The 26,903-nt window shown below is 41.3% G+C and overlaps 1 protein-coding gene across 12 annotated transcripts in view; it reads right to left on the bottom strand.

Annotated features, from left to right (window-relative positions):
• Nucleotides 1–2,827: 2,827 nt before the first annotated feature.
• The window catches only part of ATE1 (arginyltransferase 1), a 62,868-nt gene continuing 38,792 nt past the window's right edge, over nucleotides 2,828–26,903 (bottom strand). For all 12 annotated transcript variants that reach the window (XM_075841108.1, XM_075841110.1, XM_075841119.1 and 9 more), the window contains 5 exons: nucleotides 24,213–24,245; nucleotides 14,096–14,277; nucleotides 12,830–12,929; nucleotides 4,249–4,369; nucleotides 2,828–3,850 (listed from right to left, as the gene is read on the bottom strand). In XM_075841108.1, the coding sequence (XP_075697223.1) occupies nucleotides 3,672–3,850; nucleotides 4,249–4,369; nucleotides 12,830–12,929; nucleotides 14,096–14,277; nucleotides 24,213–24,245 (615 nt within the window). In that variant the 3' untranslated portion in view covers nucleotides 2,828–3,671. The remainder of the gene's footprint in view (nucleotides 3,851–4,248; nucleotides 4,370–12,829; nucleotides 12,930–14,095; nucleotides 14,278–24,212; nucleotides 24,246–26,903) is intronic.

Below are 26,903 nucleotides of genomic sequence, written 5' to 3'. Positions count from 1 at the left end.
AGATGACATATTTACAAGGACCTCAACCCGGAAACACCCAAAGAGCATAATTGCACCGCTATTAAAACATGCATAGCCATTGATGCAGGGCCCGGGCTGATATGTCCACGAATATAAAGCCTATATAGACACTAGGTCACCAGTCCTTTATATTGGGCAGGGCCCTTGAGCTTTCTGTTCTACTAATTGCTTGTAAGTAATGGAGTTTTACCCACCTTGCACCATAGGATATACTGCCGCTACATAAAAACATTAAAAACACTGCAGATCTAAAACGTTAAATGGCTTTTCCATAATTTATACAAGTCTCAAAATTCTCTTGCATTACACTTACATTATAAAATTTTGCAACCATCAAAATGTACCTCTAGTGCCAATCCTCCCCAAGTACAGTGCCATGCGCCCTTCCTTGTCTCACAGACGGTCAGCATTTACATAGTGAGATAATGCAAGCTCACGTGAATGTGGCCGAAAATCAAAGCCCTCCATGAGGACACTGCATTCACCACAGGGGGCAATGACTGGCAGCCTTGGTTACAGGACAGTGGTACCAAACTTTAATGTTGCATAGTTTAGTAGTGGGCAAAATGCTTCAAAATGTGTCTAATCACCAAAAATGCTCTTTTTCTAGGTTTTTAAATCCTGTTGTAATAATAAATATATTCTGTGTTATTGTGTTCAGGTAACTTATACCGCGATCCTTCTGAATTTCATGTGTATCTTCATCAAAATGTCAGCTCATGGCTATTCATTAGGAGTTCTTTCTTTTTAGGATACATAATTTAGCAGTGTCCTCTACAAGCCGACTGTGGACAGGCCTGTTATGTAACATCACTTTTATGCAACAGTGAACGTGATTGGTCAGACATCCCAGAAGGTCCAGCCTTGAGACTCAAAAGATAAGACAACCCCTTAGACTCGTTCACACCCAAGTAAGGTTTCCTGAAAAACACCTCAACGGGACTCCAAAAACAAAAAAATGCACTCCCGAATATATATTGTAATAAAACATTTATTATAAATACAAAAAAACGGTGACAAATGGCTTTTTCTTGGTCATGTAACTAATGAGTTGAGCTGCTCATAGACAGATTTTTTTGGTCGGAGTAGCCAGCTTATTTCAATTGCGCTATCACAGTCAGCTGTGCTAAACCCAACTACATCTGTATACAATCAGTCACAGTCAAAAATAATAAAATTTCTCCCGCATAACATAAGGCCTCAGACGGCCACGTCAATGAAAAATAAAAAAAAGTTATGGCTGCTGAAATGCTGAGAGGCAAAAACTGAAAAATGTAGCTGGTCATTAAGACCTTTTCAGGCCCGGTCATTAAGGGGTTTTCCCATCAGGGACATTTATGGCATACCCACAGGATATCTCATAAATGTCAGATAGATGTGGGTCCCACCTCTGGGATCCGCACCTATCTCTAGAACGGGGCCCCTTTAACCCTGTTCTACCTCTGTGTTCCTGCTGATTTCTGACCATGAAGAACAAAACAGCGTAGCTCGTTAAGCTACGCAGTTTCCGTAACTCCCATAGTAGTGAATGCCTGTTACGGAAGCAGCGTAGCATGCGAGTTATGCTGTTTCCGTAACTACTATTCAGTTCTATGGGACTTACGGAAACCGCGAGATATACTGTTTTCTTCTTACATGGTCGGAATTCATTCTTCAGCCATAACACAGATGGTAGAACAGTGTATCGGGGCCTCGTTCTAGAGCTCCTTTTGCATGAATTACTGCATCAATTGGACTGCGCTGCTCAGTGTCCAAAGTCCTGTTTTCAGATGAAAGTAAGTTTTGCATTTCATTTGTAAATCAAACTGGAGTCAACTTGGAGTCAGTCCAAGTTGCGTGCGGTCCAGTGTGGAGTTTCCACAGTCAGTGATGGTTTGGGGGCCGTGTCATCTGCTGGTGTTGGTCCACTGTGTTATATCAAGTCCAGAGTCAGCGCAGCATCTACCAGGACATTTTCGAGCACTTCATGCTTCCCTCTGCTGACAAGCTTTATGGAGATGCTGATTTCATTTTCTAGCAGGACTTGGCACCTGCCCACACTGCCAAAAGTGCCAATACCTGGTGTAATAACCACTGTATCACTGCGCTTGATTGGCCAGCAAAATCGCCTCACCTAAACCCCATACAGAATCTATGGGGTATTGTCAAGAGGAAGATGAAACACCAGACCCAACAATGCAGATGAGCTGAAGGCCGCTATCAAAGGAACCTGGGCTTCCATAACACCTCAGCAGTGCCACAGGCTGATCGCCTCCATGCCACGCCGCATTGACAACACCTCAGCAGTGCCACAGGCTGATCACCTCCATGCCACGCCACATTGACAACACCTCAGCAGTGCCACAGGCTGATCGCCTCCATGCCACGCCGCATTGAGAACACCTCAGCAGTGCCACAGGCTGATCGCCTCCATGCCACGCCGCATTGATGCAGTAATTCATGCAAAAGGAGCCCCGACCAAGTATTGAGGGCATATACTGGACATACTTTTCATTTTTGAAATTGGGTTTATATAATAATCTAATTTTCTGAGAGACTAAATTTTGGGTTTTCATTAACTGCTACCATAATCCTCACTAAAAGAAAAAATGCTGGAAATAGATCATTCTGTGTGTGAGTTTCACTTTTTGAATTGAATTACTGAAATAAATTAACTTTTTGATGATAATCTAATTCATTAAGAGGTAATAGTACATTTTTAGTGCAAGAATAGCAAATATCCCGCAATCAAATCAAGAAACATGGCCTACTTGTATAAATACGACAAAAATCACCATTAAATTGGAAGATAAAGGAAGCACCACCATGACATTTTAAAGATTTTTTTTTTATTGTGGAAAAAAGAAAAAAAAAAAAAAAAAAACACATCCAATGTCTAACCACAAATCCCAGAAAAAAAAAAATCTAACAGAGGTTAATTTGACAGTAGGTAAACAGACAGAACACATGAATGTTTAACCTCCTCCTGATTTGTTATAGACGTCACCAAACCACCAAGTATATTCTCAGTAAACAGGAATCGGTTACTTGATAGGGCAGATTTTCATGATGGGACGCCAAGGAAGAAAGCTAAGCTGTTGTGGGGGTTTATATTGACGGTATAAAGTTTTGAGCATACACAGTGAAGGTCAGGCATTGTCTGCCAAACATGGTTACAGTTAAGAGGCACATAGGGTGACAAGGAACCCAGCAATAAGGATAAAGTTTTCATACGTTTAAAAGTGACAGGTATGTTAAAACAATCACATATCTATCTACAGTTAATGTCTTTCTGGTGGCAGATACTTAGATGTGGTTAAAGATATAATTCTTTTTTTTTTTTTTTTTTTATAAAAGTCTGGACCAGAGACGACGAAAAACAAAAAATTTCCACCCAGACCTTCTACCAAGTCTTACAGAACATCCGATATTGAACTATACAAAACCATACATAACTTAAAGTGCAGTCTCTTAAAACCCAAGACACTGTATATTCAGATCTGTCTCCGCAAAGAATAAAAAGAGTAAAGGTTCAATTTCAAAAACTACTGAGGGGCAAGTGGACAGATGCAACCAGATTTTTGTTGGTGCCCCAATGTTGAACTTGGTGAAAATATTGGCATGCAGTCTTCTTCAGAGCTTTATTTTTGAGGGACCAAATTCCTGAAATTTCAGGTGCGATATAAAAGCATGCGTTCTGCGCAGGTCTGACCCACCAAAGTGGCATACTGTTTAACAACAGTCTCATCGCTGGGACCCTTGCGCCTCTTCTTGTATATGCTATAAGGCATGACTGTGCGTTTGTGTAAGACTCGAATGCGACTCAACTCTGTCAATCGGTCTTTGTCTCCTGTGAAGAGAAGCAGAGGTGATGTTCACACAGTGTAATACCACGAGAAAAAAAAAAAAAAAGCAATAAGGATACTTTTCTCAACCATCTGTATATAACAAAGAAATGAAAATAAAGGAGTGCCGGTTCAACCTCTGATGGCAGATTGAAGAATTTAATTCTGCTCCAGAACATCTGTGGCCCAGCTGGTTATAAAGAACCCATCTCCTTTAGTACAATATTGAAGGCCCATTTATGGAATATGAACACTTTAGGGACCCTCTAAACTTGTGTGTAAAAGTTGTATGAATAAATTTAGCTAAAAAAAAAAAACAAAATTAAACAAAAAGTTAAAAATGTAAAGCGTCTTTACATAAAACCCAAAAGAGAGTAGGCGTGCAGCCCCGAAAAGCACATACCTTCTTTAGCATTACCATTAAACCGAGAGTATTTAGAGCACTCAAGCAGTGGTGTACATTTCTCGATGGGCACCCAGGAATAGCTCTCTGGACAAAGTAGTTGCGATGGCTTATACTGACCCTGGAAAAAAAAATAAAAAATAAGCATGAATTGAAGTACAATAGGTAGATAGATTAAAGCAGGGGTCTCAAACTCGGCCGGGTAAGTGGGCCGCATATAGAAAAAATGGGAAGTTGACGGGCCGCATTACTTTCAAATTTGATACAATACAAAATTATTGTTAATCAATTAGTTATTTGAACTACTATAACACTATATTACTAGAATAATAATACTACATTACTATAATAATAGCGCTAGGTTTAAAATTTGAGATATTTCTCCACGTGCTTTCCAGTTTAAGTGTCGCTAAATGCAGTCCGGCGGCTCAGTTAGCACACGTCAAGATTGGGCATCCCCTTTTTAGATAGTGCCGCAGTGCCCTCTGTGGATAAGGCCGCAGTGCCCTCTGTGGATAAGGCCGCAGTGCCCTCTGTGGATAAGGCCGCAGTGCCCTCTGTGGATAAGGCCGCAGTGCCCTCTGTGGATAAGGCCGCAGTGCCCTCTGTGGATAAGGCCGCAGTGCCCTCTGTAGATAAGGCCGCAGTGCCCTCTGTAGATAATGCAACACATCCCTAGATAACGCCACAGTGCCCTCTGTAGAGGCTGCCCCCGTGCCCTCTGTAGAGGCTGCCCCCGTGCCCTCTGTAGAGGCTGCCCCCGTGCCCTCTGTAGAGGCTGCCCCCGTGCCCTCTGTAGAGGCTGCCCCCGTGCCCTCTGTAGAGGCTGCCCCAGTGCCCTCTGTAGAGGCTGCCCCAGTGATGTCAGGGGCTTGCCCAGAGCTGGAGTGCCAGGCAGAGCGCTAGTAGGCTCTTCCTGGGACTCCAGCTGTGCTCCTGACATCACTGGGACTCCTTCTTTGGGGAAGCTCCTGACATCATTGTCGATGTATGGACAGCGATGTCAGAGGCTTCCCCAGAGTCCCGGAGCAGAGCCGATAATAGCGCTCTGCCCGGGACTCCGCTCTGGGGAAGACCCTGACGCACTGTCCATATATGGGCAGCGATGTCAGGGAATTCCACAGAGTCCCGGAGCAGAGCCGACACCAGCGCTCTGCTCGGGACTCCGGCTCTGGGGAAGCCCCAGACATCGCTGTTCATATGTGGACAGCGATGTCAGGGAATTCCAGAGAGTCCAGGAGCAGAGCCGACACCAGCGCTCTGCTCCGCTCTGGGCAAGACCCTGACACACTGTCCATATATGGGCAGCGATGTCAGGGAATTTCAGAGTCTCGGAGCAGAGCCGATACTAGCGGCTCTGTGTCCCGCGGGCCGCAGATGACAGCCCCAGGGGCTGCATGCGGCCCGCGTGCTTGAGACCCCTGGATTAAAGGATGATTTGTAATATACTGAAAAGGGTAGTAGCTATAGTTGACTGTTTAGGGGTAGACAAAATTCTACAGACATTGGGAGCCATTAGGACCTCTAAAGAAGCCTAATTGAATTGTTTTAGTACCCAGGCGATGAATAGTTTCATAGACCGATAAAAATCTCAAAAAGTTAGGCACGATTAGAAATGCGCCAAGCGCACAGGCTACAAGGTTCCGGTTTATTTTCTGGACACCCAGTATGTCTTGCACGGTTTACCATTCTTAGCAGACCCAGGGCATAGATGTAGAAAGAACAAGCCAATTACCTCGTGCCTTCTTCCTATTGTGCCGGTCATTCCCGTTAGGTTAGTCTGTGTGCACTTTTTAGTTGTATGTCAAGAGGGATTATATTTCAACTCTGCAATGGGCCCCATGTGCAACATTACTTAAAAAAAACACTGGGCAAAATGGAGTTTGCTAACGTTGGGGCTGAGGGGGCGGTGAATGGCTCTCTTTGAAGTCATGCACCATTTTTCTCTATATTATACTAGGCTTAACAGTATCAGCTTTGCCTGGAGTGTTCCCGCAAGTAACTGGTGGACAAGAGGAAATGTTGAGGGAATCAAAATGTTAATTCTGATTACCAAAACAAAGTGAATACAGAAAACCGGATGGTCCCATTTTAGTAGGCTCCAAAACGGTAAAGAGGTTGACCCGCCATTGACAGTGATGACATATATCTTTCTCATTGGTGCATAGTGCCACCGTGCAGGTAAAATACCTTGGTGCCAGGATTGGCTAGAGTCCAAGATGTCGCCCCCCCCCCCCACACCAATCCGAATATAACGGAATTTTTTAGCAATATGCTATAACATAAAATGGAAATAAGTCTAAATACTGGTGAGTCTCAGAAATGATAGTCTGCATAGAAATGGAAACCGCAATTACCTTATGATCTGCTAGTAATTCTGACAGATTTAACGGAGCTGATAAAACACCTCTGGAAAAAGCAGCGTCGAGCATGGAGACCAATTTTTCTGAATATTTCCTGGCACACAGATCCTATTTATGGTTTTATTCCATACAAAAAGTGCACAAAAATAACTTTCAATTATTGAAGTGATTTTCTGCTATGGAAAGGAGCTACTGAAACGCCACTAACGTGATACTACCCTAAAGGAGACCACACACAATTCTTTTCAGATGGTTGGCATGGTGTCTCAAGAGTGATCACTGAGGCAATGCAACACCAGAAGTTCAAAGCAAACCCAAAACCAGATCAACATGGAGTGGGTTTCTTCTCGGTACTCTAGAATCCAAAAACACGGTCAGGTTAATAGACTTCCTATAAAATTGGATTATACACAGGTATGTCTGAGATGGGGACAGGGACTGGTAAGTAGAATATGTTGTTCTATATGAATCAACATACAGTAATAAAGTATTTTCCAGAAGTTATTTCATCATGAAGATCAGTCAGTTCTTGAAAACACGTCTTCTTGTTACACGTGGTCTGCGTGAATGAACTCCATTGAACAACAGAACATCTACTGTTTTACCATATGGCTTTCTTCGCTTTTATAAACATCCTTTGCAGCCGGGAGACCCTTCAAATATGGTTCTTACAGGCTGCCAGCTTTCTTTTTCCACTTTTGGGAAATAATACACAAGCGATAATCGTGGTCAGGAAATGACTGTTCATCCTCCAAATTAATATATCTGTACAGCATACAAAGATAACACTAGCACGTCACCTACAAACGCTGTAACAATAGGAAATATCTATATATAGAGTATTTGTAAGGACCGGAAAGACCTAATTGCAGATTCTGACAAGTTCTTACACGCTGCATGCGTGAACTCCCAATTAAAACGACTAAATCTAGAGGGCATTATACGAATGATCAAAAGACTATCCGCTTGTTTTAAACAGAAAATGGATAAAAGATATGCCTTAATAAATGTTTATAGGATCTCTAAATTAAGCAAAAGGATCCAGAACATTTGACATATAACAAACGCAAGGTCAGACAAATTTTTTTCTTCGGAGTGTTGAAATCCCTTTTTGAAACAAGTAGCTGGAATGTCTGCAGATTGTTCTGTAGCGTGCACATTTAGGGCAGCATGCCCAGCAGGCTTTTTACCATATCGGATAGGGCCAAGGAGGGACTATGAAGAGCAATCTTTGTCCTCGTGATCGCTCTGCACCACCATCATATATTTTTTCTCTCTCTCTCATACCCACTGTATGCCCTAAGTTGTGAATCTCTTTGTAGTTGGGTATGTGTGATGAGAACGGTGTGGAAGGGAGGGCAGGAAACCCCCCTAGCCAAGTGCTCCTACTTTGACTCAAAAAACCACACGCCCCATAGAAAATTAGGAGTGAGGTAGCAGATGAGGAAGTTAATCTCTCCGCCGGCAACTAAATTCACTATTCTACTTCTGGCTGTAGAGTGTGCTAAATGCAATATAATAGGGATAAAATAAATTTAGTTCTGGCCCGTCCATGGACGTGAGGACCGAAACTAGTAGCATCATAGATCCCTATATGCTCTTACTAGACATGAAAAATGCACCCGTATTCCACTTGTATAAAACCGGCCTGTTTGAGCCGTAATTCCACCTATGTATTTAAGCATTTTCTTACTGGACCGTATCCCAATATAAAGCTGCTACACTCAGCTGTCTGTCGGCCCAGTAGGCAATGAATGAAGCAGCAGCGCGCGTGCACCATTGCCGCTCTATTAAAAATCCTCTTCACAGTAACCGTGCAGTTGGAACCCCCAATCTAATGATCGTCAGGGGTCCCAGAGGTGGAGCCCCCCAGCAATCATGTATCTATCTTGTGGATTGGTGACAAATTTCTAATCTTGCACGAGTGATTTTTATATAATTCTGGACCACCACTATAAATGACTGCACAAATTTGAGAATTGGAATGAAAATTTATGAAATTCAAGTCGGGAATGAACAAACTCTTTCTTCACACCAGCGCTTGTGGATAAGGGAATGCTGTTAACAGCCGACTTGAGCCCTACTTACCAATGATCTACGGTGATACGTTAATACAGCGTTAAGAGGGGATAAAGGAAAAACATAAAATGTTGAAAAGAATGTGGCTGGGTAATTTGATATAAAGACAGACTTGCGTTTCAGGCCTCGGCACCTAAATCGACAGAGAAAATGCCTGTCAACTAATTTTTGTTTGGTAAGCGAACAGTCTTTTTAAGTAGTGCCATATAACCCAAATATTGGCACACACATCGCATGCCCCCGCACAACATCAGAGGCAGGCGGCAGCCATGACCCCCCACCCCCTCCCCGCATTCTGGAAACATTTCAAAGGGAATACTGTAAGGGATTTGTTGAAGGGTCTGAAAATATTGTTTGTTTTGTCATATCCCATCTAGGGAAGGGTCACAATGAGATCAGGCTTTTAACAAAGAGGAGATTTAACTCAGCGGAGTCCACACAGGCTGGTACCGGGAAGGTTAAACATACAGCCATTCTTGCATTCACATCTGCAATCTGTTGCTGCTCAATGACCCCCGTTGAGATTTTATTAAAAGGGTATTAAAGCAGCTTTGCAGTTTCAGAGAACCAGTCGCTGCATAAACAATCTTCCCCCTAAACTGTCATCAGCATAATATTAGTGACAGTAACACCTCCGGAGGGATGACGGCTGGGGGCAGTTGCAGAGACAAAGGATTCGGTAACTTTTTTTTTTTGGGTCGTAAAAAAAAAAGTTTCAGCCGTGAGGCACATGTATTATAATAGTTGCTCGTGACACTATTTATTGCTATTACGGTCAGATATTTTCACATTGAAAATGTTGCCCAATAGGTTTTGCATATGTGGCACAAAAAAGGTTAGTGTTTTGAAAGTTTCAGCCCAACACAAAAATGTCTCAGACTGCTTGAAGGCATAGATGGCTGAATATTTAACATTTTTTAAAGACAAAAAAGTTTGCCGTTTATCACCAACAGCAGTTATTACATATGAGCCACAAAGTATTCGAGTTGTTCCATACAGGGTACAGACCGTGGACCAAATACCATAAGTAATCAACATCAAGAAATGATATCCTTGGATATCTATACTATAGAACGCTCTAATATATAGGTGTGTGCTTATTACATAATATCCAAATGCAATAGTAATCAAAATGCTAAAAAAATGCAAGTTTTAAAGGCTGGCACAGGCACAGCAGAACTGAACACATTTATATGTAACCTGTACTGGTGCCATCAGAACTGTGTGAGGTTTAACACTTGGCCAAAAGACACATGAAGTCATGAAAACTAATTCTTGTTTATGGTTTTGGACTATTTCTAAATGTTCTACAGGAAACGATAGATCGAGATTAACAAAACTCCTGTGCCCCCTTACTATGGAGCCATAGGCACCCCCGTGTGTCATCCTACATTGCTCCATGCAGGGGAGAATATCTCTATAATACGCAAGCCGATGGAGCAATTCTTTTTTCCTGTTGGAGTCATACAGAATCCAACAGAAAAAAAAAAACTTTGTATAAAATCTGAGGTTTTTGGAGGTACAGTAGGACCACATAGAAGTCTATGGGCACCATATTACAGCTCTGAGCCTGTACAGGTCCAAAATACACTTGTGTGCATGAGCCCTTATGAAAAAGTTTGGGCACCTCTTGTCAATGTTCTGGTATTAGGTTGATTTTTTAAAATGAAAAAAGTTAACATAACTGACCAGTCAATTAGCAGTTCTATTGGTCCCTTTTTTGGGATTTGAGATCTTGTTTCAGAAGCTATAGACACCTTGGTTGTTTTTTATTGGAAATCATTTAGTGATAAAAGTTTTGAAATGGACATTAAAAAAACAAAAACAAATCACAGTACATAGAAGCTGCAAAAAGCCGTTCTGAGACTAATCAGTCAGTGAGCTGACAGCGACTCCTGTGTGATTTTCTAAGCTCTGTTCTGGATCCACTTTGATCATAACGGAGCGTAGAAAATCGCTCCTGGCAGCATTTTATATGAAAATAATAAAACAAATCATGAAAAACAACATATCCCCCAAGCTTAGGTTCCCCCATCTCTCCTACGCTGCCATCAGATAGGCCTGACAGATTAGCCTTAAAGAAATTCTGTGGCCCTTTAAGCTCATAGGGACAACCCCATTTTTATGTGCAGGTCTGCTGGCAATGAGCTGACATGGCTAAGGAAGATGAAACCCCAGGCTACCAGCTGTTAGTTGGCCTTGTCCTATGGTGTGGGCAGTGCAGGTAACATTCACTTTGAAGCAGCGGTCTGCTCTGGGTAAAGTGCAGGGGACCTCTATCTTATGTTCATATGTCCTGATGGGACACCTCCTTTAGGGTGCCCGTACACCTGGCGGTAGTGGGTGATTTACAGCAAATGACTGTGGATTTCAGATGTAGTTTCTGTCCACACAGGTATAACACGTGAGACATGTTAAAAAAAAAAATGTGTTTCATCTGTAAAAACCACTGAAGTTTGCGTTAAAACGGGGTGTGTGGTTTTTTCCCCACTATGATAAATTCACCAACTAAACTTTTTAGTTTGTCTTTAAAGCCAGACTTAATATACTGAGTAATGGCAGCCATAATAGAAGAGGTGTGGTATGGAATGGGAGCTTTTGCTTGGCCGCAAACCAAAGCTCTGCAGGGCATTTAGTGCAAACACTGCACTTGTTAAGAATTTCTGGTATGTAACTATACTTCACCCTCTGTAAAAACAAATCCAAATACAAAAATCAGAGCCCCAGAAAGCCTGTATATTTAGTGTCACAAAACAGGCATGAAACAGCTCGAGTCCGAGTGCCATACTGCATATCAAGGTCGTCAGACACTCAAAACGATCAGTCCCAACACAGAAATCAGCTGGAAATGTATCAGCGCTGCCCGAAAAGGATTCAGTCACTAGATGTAACCACTACAGATCCAAACACTTGGCCCCAGTGAACATGTGCAGGTATTAGGGGGCATGAGAGTTGCTCTTTATTTTTAAAACCACCGACTGGCAAGAATTTATGGCAAAGACCATATAAAAAAAATATATATTTATAAATATACAAACTAATATCTTTCCATAGGTGTGGAATATAGAAAAAGTAATGAGCACAACAATTTGTATAAACAATTTCAAAATTCCGTCATAAAAGGACATCATGGTGCACGGCTGACTAGTTCCACGCTTTAGTTGCCATTGTGAATGATTTTTCTACAGACCGATTCAAAGCCTTAGACCCATTTGGAAAGTATGCAAAATATCGATCCTCCATGAGGAAAACTGTCTCTAGTGCCACCTATAGGTGATTACCTTGTAAGTTAATGTCCGACCCTTTATATAGCCTAGAAACACAATTCGGATCATTGGTTGAGCCAGAGACACCGAAATGTAAACAGCACTGTTTCGGAGTTGTTGCTACTCATCAGTACAGAGTAGAGTTCTGGTTGGCTGAGCGAGATGCCTGCGAAGCAGCACTTGAAAACTGACTTTGGTTAATAGACCCCAGTACTTTCCAAGGCTCTATAAAGGCGCAGACATAGGTTAGTAACAGAGCTGGAGAGCTTTTTTTCTTCTGGAGGAGAGCCAATTTAAATTATTTTTTCCCATGGAGCATTGCCCTTAAGACACTACCAGCTGCATCTCTTCAACGAGAATCGGTACCTTCCAAAACCCCATTTGGTAAATTAGGAGATATTTTACCATTTTTATGGATCATACATTAAATGGTGTAATACTGTATATGACGGAATCAAACTGGTTGTGCATTTTCAGTAAAAGATCATTCATGTAAGTTAGGTTCCCTGTTGGCAGCTGCAGATACTATTATTCCCTAGTGGGATGTCATAGCATTACTAGAACTTGGCACTACAATCAAAATCCTATCACTGGCAGTAAACACTAGGATGAGGTATATCACTCGGTCACATCTTTAATAGGCTTTTTCTCGCGTGGTTCAACACCATCTGTGGTACTCAAAAGTGGCTGGTCACCTAGAAAATGTCGGTGAACACTAGCGTAAGGACCGGTTAGCACTATTACAATTAATGTTGTTTTTTTTTGCTTTTTTTAAATGGAACAAATGGTTATTTTGACCACATTTCAAAAGCACACACACACATACATATACACACACATACATGTACACACACATACAGGTACACTTCTCACCTTGTATCTCATCTTCGGACAGGAGTAAATATAAAAGCCCATATAGTAATGGCACAGGTCGGCAGCCTTCTTTTGCAACTCTCGGGTGAAGGCGATCTCACTTGGGGAACAACATAGAAATAAAAATTAAATAGAGAATGGTAAGAGAATCTGAAATCACCCAAGACAAGTAGAGATAGCCATTATTTGACAAATAGTTGGTATCCTAAACTCTTCTTCAGGTTCTCGGACAGATCAGTTTTATATACCTTCTGAATTCCCATCCAATAACCCAGAACATCGGATGATCCCTCACATGCCAAGTTCTGTTAATGCTGGATCAAAAGGATTTTACTGTACACATACATACTGTAGATATATATGCGCACGCAAACACACGCGGGAAAAAAACGTCTCCACCTCCCATTGAAAACAATGGGAGGCACTTTCGGACGTTTTGTGCCACGGTTCCCGCGAACAGGGCCTTAAAGTGAGAATAATAAACTTAAAATTTACAAATAAACATTTCTGAGATTTTCCCAAAAAATCAGCGACCAATATAGCCGCCCTTCTTTTCAATAACAATCATAAGCCTTCCATCCATGGAGTCTGTCAGTTTTGTAATCTGTTGATTATCAACTTGTTGTGCAGCAGCAACCACAGCCCCCCAGGCACTGTTCAGAGGGATGGACTGTTTTCCTTCACCATAAATCTGCCGTTTAAGGGCCCACAAGTTCTCAACAGGGTTTAGGTCAGGTGATGACGGGGCCATGTCATTATTCTTTAATCTTTAAGGTAGTTACTGGCTAGCCATGCAGTGGAGTACTTCCATGCATGCGATGGAGCATTATCCTGAATAAAAATCATGGCTTTCTTGAAAGATACAGACTTTTTCCTGTACCACTGCTCGATGAAAGAGTCTTCTAAAAACTGGCAGTAGGTTTGAGAGTTGATTTTTAGTCCATCTTCAACACGAAAAGGTCCAGGTAGCTCATCTTTAATAATACCAGATCATAGCAGTACCCCACCTCCACTTTGCTGGTGTCGGAGTCCAAGTGGAGTTCTGTCCCCATTACGGATCCACCCACAGGCCCATTCGTCCGTGTCCGTGTGTGTGTGTGTATGTATATATCTCTCTCTGTCTATATATCTCTCTCTCTCTCTGACTACACGTGTCTTTTAGCTTTCACCATACTCAGTGACCCAACATTATTAAGCCACCCTGACTGCTATGTTTACCAATGCAAAAAAACTCTGAGCTTTGTTAAATCCCTCCTTATTTATTACCGTAAGGCAGAGTAAACACCAAGTGACAGGAAGGAGTAATCCGGGTCATAGTAGAGGTATACAGAAGAGACACAGTATGGAAGGATGTCAATAACTCCCACTGCAACGATCTTCCCATCAAGCCAATACTGCTGGTGAAAGGAGCCATACCCACAAGAGATGCCATCTGGCGGAGTATCCAGCTGTAGAGAAATGTATGTTTTAGTGACATCATACCTAGTTCTTCTAGAATAATAAATGTCAAAAGGATAGAAGCCGAAAGATTTATAGATAAAAGAAGGAAGACTGAAGGAGTTGTACAGGATTAAAAAAAATAAAAATAAAAAGGTCGGCTTTTTTCTAGAAACCACACCACTCTGGTATATAGGCCGTTTTTGGTATTGCAGCTCTGTCTTATTTAAGTGAATGGGGCTAAACTGCAATACCAGAAAGTCCAAGAAGTAGAGTGGTGCAGTTTCTAAAAATGTAGTGGTAAAAGCATCAATCAATGCTTCAACCATCACTTCCAACAGCTGGAAGCCTATCACTGGTCAAGAATTTAGTTGGAAATGCTTTAGATTCAGTTGCTAGCCAGCATGACAATAGAAGAGAAGTTAAATGCTATAGATCTGAATAAAATAAGCAGAAAATAAAAAAAAAGTCCAACCAGATATAAGATTTCAAGCAAAGTTAAAAAAAAACACATTACTAGAAGTCACACTACTACAGCCATGCACGGATTTGCATTCGAGATGTGCCACCAATTTAGTGTCTTTGGAATGGTATGTGCGACCAGCCAAACACCACTTCCTATAAACTTCTTCAGAATGAATTGCAGGATAGTACCCCACCCCACGGCGGTATCATCCTGAGGAATGTAAACCATCATTAAAGCATTCTATGCATTTAAACCAGACGCAGGAAGGAGAGGACGGGAGTGTTTTTAATCTGTGCAATCCCCCAGACCACCAAATTTACAAAGCTAAAATTGCCTTATTGATCTTTGCCTCTGGATACTGTATTCTGTCTGCCAGGCTTTGCTGGCTTACTAGGATACGCTTAAGAAAAATCTCCAAAACTAGTCCAATTTGGATCTCTTTGCTGTAAGTTGCTTTATTATTTTCTCACTTCTTAGAGCAGTGGGGAAAAGCGAAGTCCATAATAGATGAAGTGGAGAGGGAGCCTAGTGGAGACAGCAGGAGTGCAGAAATCTGATGTGATTTACTGCCACCGATTGTGAAACAGCATGAAGTGCACTATGCAGGGAAATGAAAGGACCAGCACGTGGAGAGGATTAGTAGAATTTGCAGTTTCAGAATTTATATTAAGCTTTTTGTTGCCATAGGTTCCCGTACAGCTGTTGAATGTGATACAAATCCCAAAGGAACAGAGGAATTAAGGATTAGTTACCGGTTTAAATTCATCGGTTAGGCTGGATTTACCAGTAGTATTTTCCATACAACAGGATGTCAAACCATACAGATAATTAAATTGTAAACGGTCACAGTGATCAGACCCGATAGTTATCTGATCTGCATAAAAATGTGTCGGCTCTCATCATGGTTATTCCATTGGAGTTAAAAGAGGTTGTATGAGATTAGAAAAAAAAAAAATGGTTTATTTTTTTTCTTCTAGAAACAGCGCCACCTTTGTCTATTAGCTGCATCTGGTATTGCAGCTCACCCCCGTTCACTGGAATAAGGCTGAACTGCAATACCACAGACATGGCCCACATAAAATAAAGAATTATGGGGATAGCTAAAGTTCAGTAGCAAAGTCAATTTTTTCTTCCAATGTATATCTGCATGTAAACGTAGAGCTTATATTGAATGAAGAGGTATCTGACCAGGTGAAGCCAGCCTAAAAATGGTCATAGACTGATAACTGGACACTAAATCTTGACTCCCCATTAAAACATATGAACATCCAGGTTGTCAGAAATGGCTTAGGTATTCATTTGATTTTTTTCTACAACACGATCAGTTCGCAGTAATTGCGATGTATAAATTCTCATAATGATCAGATATGATGTATCCTATATAAACGGATTAGGGGAACCCTTCTCTATAAGGTTTATTTTGCTAAAATATCAATTAAAAAGGAGAAAATCAGACCAGTCTGGATAATTAAAGGGGTTGTCTCACCTAGTAGGGCATATGGACGTCGAAAGGAGTCAACCACGCAGGAACCCCCTTTATTTGCCAGACCCGAGAGCCCCTCTGTGAGAGCAGCTCCCGCTCTGGCATGTCCATACATTACATGGACAGCTATTTATTCTATATAATCCTGCATGGGAAACGCGTGGCTGGCCGTGGCTTCCCCCGACGAGAACAGCTGATCGCCATGGGGTATAGAAGCTGGAATTATAGGCATCTTTTTAAAAAAAAAATACATCTTAAAAATAACAAAGGGGTTTTCCAGGAATACACAATTTTAGTTCTAATACTCTATGTCAAAATTAAGTAAATTTCCTAATATTCATTCTTTTAAAAATCGTAACGCATTTGTTTCTATTCACCCAACCTCTGGCTGGCCGGAAGTCCTGCTTTTCATCACACTTTTTTTTTCTTCGACGCACGCTCGTGCAGGAGCATTATTACGCAGACAGACCTGTGTCGATACCTCAGAGTATCGACACAGGTCTGTCATTGAAGCATAAGCAGAGAATGAACATCGCAGGCTTTGAGCAGGCTGTGGACCAATGGGAAGCCTCAAACCCGGATATTCTGACGTATACCTGGGCTTGAGGCTTCCTATTGGTCCACAGCCCCCTCAATGCCCGCCCCGTTCATTCTATGCTTATGCTTCTCTGCAGGGATAATTTTCTACAAGTTCATGCTATTTCTCAATGTTCGTGCACTGCTCGCCCCAATATTTTTTTTGGGGCAGGGCGTGATCATAGAAAACGAAGCCACACACCAATACCAAAATTAGCATTTTCTTTACTGAAAGGATAATAAAATATGGTATTTTAAAAAGTATCGTACAGGATGGAATACCAGGAACTTTTTTTCCACCTAAACAATGATTAATGTTTTTAAAAAATAGTTTTATTGCATTTAGAAAATGGAAAAAAAAAAAAAAAATCGTAAAAACTGCAAATCGATTTCCTTATAAAGCTCTACCAGTTGGTGCCATCCGCTCCTATGCAGACTTGTTTCCATGGTAACAGACTACAAACAAACCCTTTAAGTCTGACCTTAAAGTCATATTGCCATCTATCTGGCCCCTACTTTTTGCTAACCTCCAAAATGTAAGCATGTAAGAATTAGGGGACAGATGAAAGGGAGTAGTACTCCAGGATCAGACAGGGTGTGTGGGTAACTGGAAACATGTAGCCCTGTAAAGTAGCTGTAGACATAAAACGATTTTTTTAAATTAAGACTATCTGCAAAGTTCAATTTTAGATGTATCGGTAAATGTTAGCGAACTAACTAAAATATACGACTGCTGCTTGCAATTCCCAACAAGAAACATCTGTTGCCGGCATCTTGGGCAAGAGACTCTTCGATACCGAGGGCTAGTGCTGGGGCTTCCATATGTGTTACTCACAAGGCAGCAGACAAAACCGTGGGCTCTGTAGGTGTCTTACTAAGCAGCATCTCAGTCAAGCAGATCCTTATTGAAGTTGAATTTGGTTCCTGAAAACACTTATGTAAATATGAGGCAGAAGTTGGCCGTCCACATTCATACCCCTACAAAGAAGGCAATGTAGCGGTGGAAAAAGGAGGAACCTGAAGAATGCAAGACACAAAAAGAGACTACTGGACCCCGAAATAGAAATTTGTAGGTTGAGTTAAAGAACAGCCATGTGCAACAAGCCCCAGCAGGTCTACAGCAAATATCTCCACATGCTTTATGAGATGGGCCATCCTGTGGAGGCAATTTACTGGGGTTTGTTGCGGAGGTTTATTTAACCGTATAAGTTATGTTAAAGTGTACTATTTTGTAGATTAAAGATGAGTAAGTGCGTGTTTAACCCCTTAAAGTCCAAGCCTTTTTTTATTTTTTGCGGCTTTCACCCACATGGTGTGGTAAAAACATCCACAACTTTTTCTGCTGGTCAATATGATTATGGCGATGTTAAATTTTGTTATTTTTTTTTTATATTTTGTTACTTTTACAAAGCAAAAACGACTAGTGTAAAAAATAAATAAAAATTGCTTTGTATCACCATATTCTCAAAGCCTTAACTTTTTTTTTTTTTCGTCGATTGAGCAGTTGGGAGGGCTATTTTTTACTGGACGAGCTGTAGTTTTTGTTGGTACCATTTTTTGGTACATACGACTTTTTGATCACTTGTTACAATTTTTTAGCGTGAAAGTAACCAAAAAAACAGAGTTTTATTTTTTTTTTACGGCGTTCACCATGCGGGCTAAATAATGCCATATTGAAATAGTTCAGACTTTTACGGACACAGTGATACCAAGTTTGTTTATTTTTTTACATTACTTTAGAGGAAAAATGAGAAAAGTTTTTTTAACTTTTAATTATTTTTTTGATCACTACTGAAAACCTCATTTAACTTTTTATTAGTTCCCCTAGGGGAAGAAGAAGGTAGGATCCAGCGCTGGGTGCAATTAAAATGGATTCTCTGTTCCAAGTTTATTGGAATGAAATTAAAAGGAAGTCCAGTTGCATAGGGTCCTGGGTGTGTGAAAAAGTGGTGGTGCGTGTCCTCGGGGCCTACGCGTTTCGGACGTCTGCTGCGTCCTTAAACTTGGCTGTAGTGATTTTTAAATAGAGCGCGCTGTCAGTTTTATACTAAGTCAGCTGATTGTTAATGCGTGTCACCGTTCATGTTGCGTTGGAACGCAAACCGGAAATGATCAATTTTATATTATGTCAGCTGATTTTTTATGCGTGTCATCGTCTATGTTGTGTTGGAACGCAAACCGGAAGTAGTCATTGGGTCCTGTGTTGTTTTCTGTCGGATCTCATCCGTGAGTAATTGTATAATTCTTGAACTTTGAAAACCTGAGGAAATTAATAGATATGATGTATTTATACTTGTTTATGATAAGTACTGTATGTTAATGGTGATTATGACGTTTCAGATTTCTATGTGGGTATATGACACTCACGATGTCCGGTTGAACCTGTGTACCCCGGCCTGATATGTCTCCCAAGAACCATCATCAACGTTCGTATTGGCCGTAAGTGACATTTAATCATAGATTCTACTCGAATATCCGAGAAAATATGTATACTATGATTGTATTTATTTGTCAATTGTGACGAAAAACTGGGGGCCTTTGCAATCTGGCTGTGATGGATTATTGATACATATATGAATGACCATGGTGATACTTATACCAGTCACCAAACAGTTATTATATATACAAGTATTACTAACTACACAAGAGCATAATTCAGAACCGAGTCAAGGCTAATAAAAATTAAATCCAATTAACCGTACAATGCTATTCAAGGTATATAAACCCACCAAGCGATGCATGCATAACATATGCTTTTTGTCATGCACACTTTTTTATTTATACACTACCCAGTCTTGTTGTTTCATTACATGTTCCCGATTCCCATAAAGATTCAGTTGTGTCCTTCCTGCACTTTCCCCACATGATCCTCATCCTATATACAGAGCGCGTTGTAACATAGTACCATATTAACAGGTTTTCAAGCATATTCCAACACTAATGCAACAGTACCAGTCACAATTCAACTTTCATGGTCATTCATATATGTATCAATAATCCATCACAGCCAGATTGCAAAGGCCCCCAGTTTTTCGTCACAATTGACAAATAAATACAATCATAGTATACATATTTTCTCGGATATTCAAGTAGAATCTATGATTAAATGTCACTTACGGCCAATACGAACGTTGATGATGGTTCTTGGGAGACATATCAGGCCGGGGTACACAGGTTCAACCGGACATCGTGAGTGTCATATACCCACATAGAAATCTGAAACGTCATAATCACCATTAACATACAGTACTTATCATAAACAAGTATAAATACATCATATCTATTAATTTCCTCAGGTTTTCAAAGTTCAAGAATTATACAATTACTCACGGATGAGATCCGACAGAAAACAACACAGGACCCAATGACTACTTCCGGTTTGCGTTCCAACACAACATAGACGATGACACGCATAAAAAATCAGCTGACATAATATAAAATTGATCATTTCCGGTTTGCGTTCCAACGCAACATGAACGGTGACACGCATTAACAATCAGCTGACTTAGTATAAAACTGACAGCGCGCTCTATTTAAAAATCACTACAGCCAAGTTTAAGGACGCAGCAGACGTCCGAAACGCGTAGGCCCCGAGGACACGCACCACCACTTTTTCACACACCCAGGACCCTATGCAACTGGACTTCCTTTTAATTTCATTCCAATAAACTTGGAACAGAGAATCCATTTTAATTGCACCCAGCGCTGGATCCTACCTTCTTCTTTGCTTGCTAGCTTGCCGTTGTGCCGACACGAGGATCCGAGCGCAACCCACAATCCACACCACACTGGAGTGTGTAAGGTGAGCTGGAGGTTTCCTCCCCAGTTTCTAATTGTTTTCCCCTAGGGGACTTGAACCAGCGATTGTCAGATCACTGGTACAATACACTGCAATAATAATTAATTGCCGTGCATTGTAATTCTTATAGGCTCCTGTTAAGCCCTGCCAGAGGGCAGAACTGGGGGCCTTAATTAGTCCCCCATGACAACCATCGGCACCCTGTGATCAAGTCGCGGTGGGGGTGATGGGCTGTTGGAGGGGGCCACCCTCTCTTTCGAACGGCTTAGATGCCGCGGTCTCTATTGACTGCGTCATCTAAGTGGCTAAACAGTCAGGAACAGCGCGATCAATGTTCCTGGCTGTTGGAGCGAGGTGTCAGCTGTAATACACAGCTGACACCCGCAGTGTATGGCGCTGCATACTTCAGCACCCACACCATGACGTTCTCACACACTTGCACCCCATTATCCATTTATTTCTATTGAGGCACTTCTCATTACTGCCCCCTATACTTCACTTATAGTATTACACTTGCACACACACCATTTATTATTGCTTACTACACATCCCATGCACCACACACCACTCCCCTCAAGATTAGTGGGAGGGGCTATTATTATTTAAAGCACCTGCTCACTCTCCATCAGCATTTCTGACCTGGCTGTGTCCATTTGTAAGTATGGCCTTTTTCGGTGTTTTTGTATATGTCCCCTTGTTTTTATCTGTTTTGTATGTCATGGTGCGTTAAAGGGTTAAGTAGTAAAAAAAATACCACATTAATCTGGAATCAAAAAATCCAAATGACCCCTTAGGCTTCATGCACACATCCTTCACCGTTTATATGGCCGTAAAAAAGAAATAAATAATATAAATAAAAATCAAAGAGAGATCCGTGTGTCTGAATGGATGTCCGTATGGTTTCCGTAAAAAAAAACCCTCCCTGGCCACGGAGAGAAAATTGGCCCGCCGTAACATTGCCTGGCAACCAATCCGCAAAAAACGGACCGCACATAGATGCCTTCCGTGTGTGGTTAATTTTTTTTTTTTACAGGCCCATAGGCTAGAATGGGCAAGACTGATCTGCAAAAATGGACAGGAATAGGACATGTTCTATAATTTGTGGAACGGACACCTGGATCTACAAAAAAACAAACGGATGTGTGCAAGGCCCCGTAGAAATGAATGAGTCATTCGTTAAAAAAACAAAAACAGATCGAACACTGAAGAAAACAACGGTCGTGTGTATGAGCCCTTAATGCTGTATATGGGGAAAAAAATATATATAGGAGGAAATCCTCAACCAATGCTTCAAGTATTAATACTCCGATCACAGATGTATAAATGCAGGAACTGGAAGTGTGAAGATATGGGAAAAAATATACAATTCTTTGAAACGTTATAATGTCTGTATACCAGTTTTGTTTAGCCAACCACAGATACAGAAAAGACCGAATGATGGAGGGAACGTCAAGATATTTGACCAGGGTCAAGATAAGACCGAGGGGAAAAGGTTTGGCATTGATGAAGTGATCAAACGTTTTTTCCTGTTCACACTGATGATTTGTAAAGTTCCTCGACACAAATCTAAGAAGCAGAATTGACATAACGTTCAGGAACTCGGACCAGTCAATTGAAGAATGTGATGACTGCAAATCATTGAAGGCGTTTGGGTGTTTAGACCATTTATTTCCTTAACACAACTCAAGAATTTCATCATGAAAGTAAACATTAAAAGAGGGGGTAAAGAGCACCTGATATATAACATTGCGCACACAGATAGGTTTGGGTCATTATTATTTTTTTACAATAGGCATAAAAACCCAAACTTCATACATCATTTTTTTTCCCTTAGAAATAGGGTATATTCACACACACAGCATAAATACTGTGGATTTTCCACAACTTACTTCATTGTGGAAAATCCACAGCGTAACGGGCGTTGCGCATCTCGGACGTGAAAAATGGCAGTTTTCCACGTCCGAGGTGCTTCCGTGCTCTGCGCTGCGGGACGCGATATCACACAGCCCCCATAGACTGGAGTCTATGGACTGATGCGGGAAGCGTGAAAAAATAGGACATGTGCTATTTTCTCACTGACCCTTCACACTGTCCGTTGAAACAACGGCTGTGTGAACGGCCACATTGAATTATATAGGTCCGTGTGACGGCCGTTGTTTCACACGGACGTATTACACGTTTGTCTAAATAAGGCCAAATACAGTAGTAGCAGAGTGGATGAGATTTGAAATCTCATCCATACGCTGCGTTAAAAAAAAAAAACCAAATAAAAAAAACAGCTGAAAAAAAAAAGCGTTCAGAAATTGACCTACGGTGCATTTTTTTTTAAATCCACAACATTTCAATTTGTGCTGTGAAATCACTAGTTTTCTGTTACGGATTTTCCCCATTTAATTTAGTGTGGAAGTGAAACCCGCAACAAAGCGCAAAAGTTGCGACTTTTGTGGCAAAAAAGCTTACATTCCGCCGCCGAAATTGGCACTCAGAAAAAAAATTATACTTACCCATAGGCATAACGACATAACCCTCTGACATCCTGCTGCCCAGCCTTCTGAGATGACGTTTCATCGCATGTGACTGCTGCAGCCAATCACAGGCTACAGCAGTCACATGGGATGAAAAGTCATCCCAGAAGGCCGGACAGCAGGATGTCAGAGGGACGCGTTGCTATGACTATGGGTAAGCATAAGGAGTTGAGGAGAGTGCGTATTTAAAAAAAAATTTTTTAATGTATTTCAGGGCCATTCATTTGTGGACATCACTGACCACCAGCATTATTTAGCGTTTAAGTGCATTATGTTCTTATAGCCGATTCCTCCGGCACCCCGGTGTACCCATAGGCATGAGAAATCAGTTTAAGGCCCCATGCACACGGCCGTGCCTGTAATCACAGCCTGTGCTATGGAAGCACGGCCCCTAAAATCAGAAAAGTGGGACATTGTGCCATAGAACCGTGCCGGGAAATATGGTCAGACACCCTTCCGTAGCGCTACGGAAAGGTGTCCGCGGCCAATAGAACCAGGTGGGTCCGTAATTGGGGACTTAATGGTGGTCCGCAATTACTGAGTTTTTTTTTACGGTCATGTGCATGGAGCCGAAGTATAAATCTCTTGAAAGGACATGACCCACACAGGCGGCCATGGTAGAAGGAGGGTAGTGAGAAGAAAATATTGGGAATTTATTTTGCTCTGCTACAATGTACAATGCTTTCTTTACTTTCCACGTGTATAATTGAAACAAATGTTGAGAGATTAATACAAAATTGTGTAATTTTTTTTCCTACCCAAGTGTACAAACCGCTATATATCGCATGTTATAAACCCAACTCAGCATGGCTAGTGCCAAGTGTTAAACGGGTTGTTCTAGTAAAGACACTGATGGCATATTGCAAAATTTGGCATCAATGTCTGATCGGTGAGTGTTCGACCGCTGTGACCCCCGCCATTTGCTAGAATATGGTGGCAGCGCCACCTCTACTGTCAGCCCACATGGCAGCAGAGCCTCACCCACTATTAGCTACACAGCTGTTAAATAAATCACTTAGTATTTACATTGCAGATAGAAATCGCAATGAAAACCACAAACGCACGTCAATCATTCTCCTCTAAGAGAAAATCCTTACCTCCAATGGAGAATCACAAAGGAACCTTGTGAACTGTCCCAGAAATCAACATGGAAGGAACGATATGGAAGGAAAGAGACAAAATAGAAAAGTTACAAACAAATTAATTGCATATTGTTTACAAGAGGTTTATAGAACGGGTGGAGTATCTTTAGTGTAGCAATTTAACTTTGAACACAGTGATCGTAAGTCTGACCAAACCTCGCAACAAACCCCGGACTGACCCATCATGACATGTGGAGTGATGTGCCCATTATGTGAACTAGTAACGTGAGCAACACAGATGTTACTCATTATAGATATAACCCCCGTTCTATAGAGGCTACAGCCGTCCACGTCTTAAAGCCCTTTACAGGAAAAAGGTCAGCCACTATATATCGTTTTTCCACTTCTAACCTCTTCTAGATATTTTTGGAAGCATCAGGTCTCTTTAGCTCAGTTTTTCAAAAGTCATTTCCTGCACCACTTAGGCTAGGCTCACACCATGTTGTGGAGACTATGCTTGGAAGGACCGAATACGGCATGGTCAACCGATCTTTTGAATTCAAACAACCGTATCCCGATGTATAGTGGTCAAACGTAAAAACTCAGTATACGTTTTACATATGGAGTCGATGGCCATGTTAGATGTATACGCCAAGTGGTCGCCACAAATGATGGTGGTGTGAACCTACGCCAAGTTGTACATAGCGATGACCGTGCCCAAACACAACCATTTGTAAACACTTGGCAGTTCTCTTGATAGGTCGGTTTATTTTGGTAAATACTTGTATTTCCAATAAATAAGTACGGGAGCACCTGGTCTTTCCTCTGTTAATCCTCCTGGAAAAACATGAATAAATTAACAACTGGGCTCCCTGTGTCAATGGGGCATGTGTAGGGATTGAGGGGAATGGAATATGCAAATTAATTAATTTCTAGGAGGTATAATGGAGGAACGAAACAATGCAGAGTTCTAAGAAAAGATGCTCCAGGATTGATATTTCAGAGAGAATAAAAGTATCTCCTAAAACAGACATGTCAGGAGAGGGGACAGGTCCTCTTTAAGGAAAAAGACTTATTTATTCTGGAGCCGTGCAAGAGGCAAAATTGAGGGCAAAAAAATCTGGGCCATTGTTCACCTTTCATCAGAAAGTCTCAACAGGAAATGTACAGTATTTGACAGAAACTCGGAATACGCCTTTGTGCCAGGTTTTCTCTAATTAACAATTAGCGCTGTAACGTTTCTCGCTCGCTACGACTGCCGAGCGTGGCCTCTCTGATTAAGAACAGGAATGTACTTTGCAAGTAACGGAGAAGAGATTAGTCATGTTCTGATAGAGAAGGTTCACATACACAGCCTATATATGGCAAGAGAATGGTTTATTCCAAGTGTCACGTCTCTTAATGCGGTTCTGCTTTGCGTCCGTGTATGTTTATTTCTGGACAGTTCAGATGTAAATTTACCACTACTGAAGCTGGATTTTTTTTTATGTAAACACTATACTGAGAATTTATGCTCCTGGACATTCACTTAAAAGGTGATGCTCAACCCCACAGATCTATTTTCTCCTGTCCTTACATTTAAAGAAAAATCCCGCTATAAGTGCACATGACTAGCTGGATACATGAACCAGCTAAATTTTCTATCTTCCCTTTGTACAACGTTCCCCCATTTATCACATTGTTCTGGGTGTTAGTGTGAAGACGTTTCTGTAGTCATGAGAATTATTGCCATGTTACCACCATTACTTTTAATCATGTGGTCATCAAATATACCAAATATTTTAACACTTTTAGGGTATGTCGACACGCAGCGTAAATACTGCAGATTTTCTACAATTTATTTATTGGGGTAAGTATAATGATTTTTGTGTTTTTTCGGCCAGAATTAACTGTGGGGTCCAGGGCAGATCTGCGGTGTAGTTTTATGCAGCATCTCCGCCCTGTGTGTACATACCCTAAAAGTTGCTATCGAGGGTGTAGAGTTATACAGCACCAGCCGTGGAATCTGTACTACACAAGACCTTCATATGACAAGCACAGGGAGTCCTGTCCTATGGATCCAATCTATTAGTAATTAATAAGAATGGCAGCATGTGGCAAGTAAAATAAAGTAAGCCACAATAAAGGACAAACCGCTATGAAGGAGCAGAGACGTAATCCGCCACATGCTGAATGAAGTAAATTAACACGCAGATGTAGGACTGTGGAGAGATTTCAAAGAGCAAAAAAAATCCTCTGCCAAAAATCTAAATAAGTGTACAGTCGTCTTACTAGCAGGATAATGGAAGAACCCGGAAATCCCACATAAAAACCAGATCACTACAACTACTAAAGAAGGGTCGGCAGACAAGGGAATGAAGGAAACGAAAACCCGGGGGTCTTAAGGTTTTACCAGTAGGGATTGCAAACTGGGATTAAAACAGTCCAAACCTCCAATGGTGCAACCATTTAAAAAGCGCTTCCACATAACCGTGATCGGATCTCAAAGCGCTTCCACATAAGAGTGAATTTAATAACCTTTCTGTGCCAGTTTTCTGTCGTTCTTCTTTAACAAAAAAAAAAAAAAAAAGTGTCCAGTGAACGGTTTATTAAGACTGGCATATAAAAACGCCAGTCTTGCGTCTCCCCCAGTGTCTTCTGCAACAGATACCAATGTGCATGTCATCTTAAGATGAACACAACACGTTACGGAGACGTCTCAGTGGA

The sequence above is a fragment of the Rhinoderma darwinii genome, chromosome 11 (genome assembly GCF_050947455.1).
Source record: "Rhinoderma darwinii isolate aRhiDar2 chromosome 11, aRhiDar2.hap1, whole genome shotgun sequence".
Classification (NCBI taxonomy): domain Eukaryota; kingdom Metazoa; phylum Chordata; class Amphibia; order Anura; family Rhinodermatidae; genus Rhinoderma; species Rhinoderma darwinii.
The sequence above is the reverse complement of the archived record's forward strand: the minus strand, read 5'-3'. Positions and strand labels throughout refer to the sequence as shown.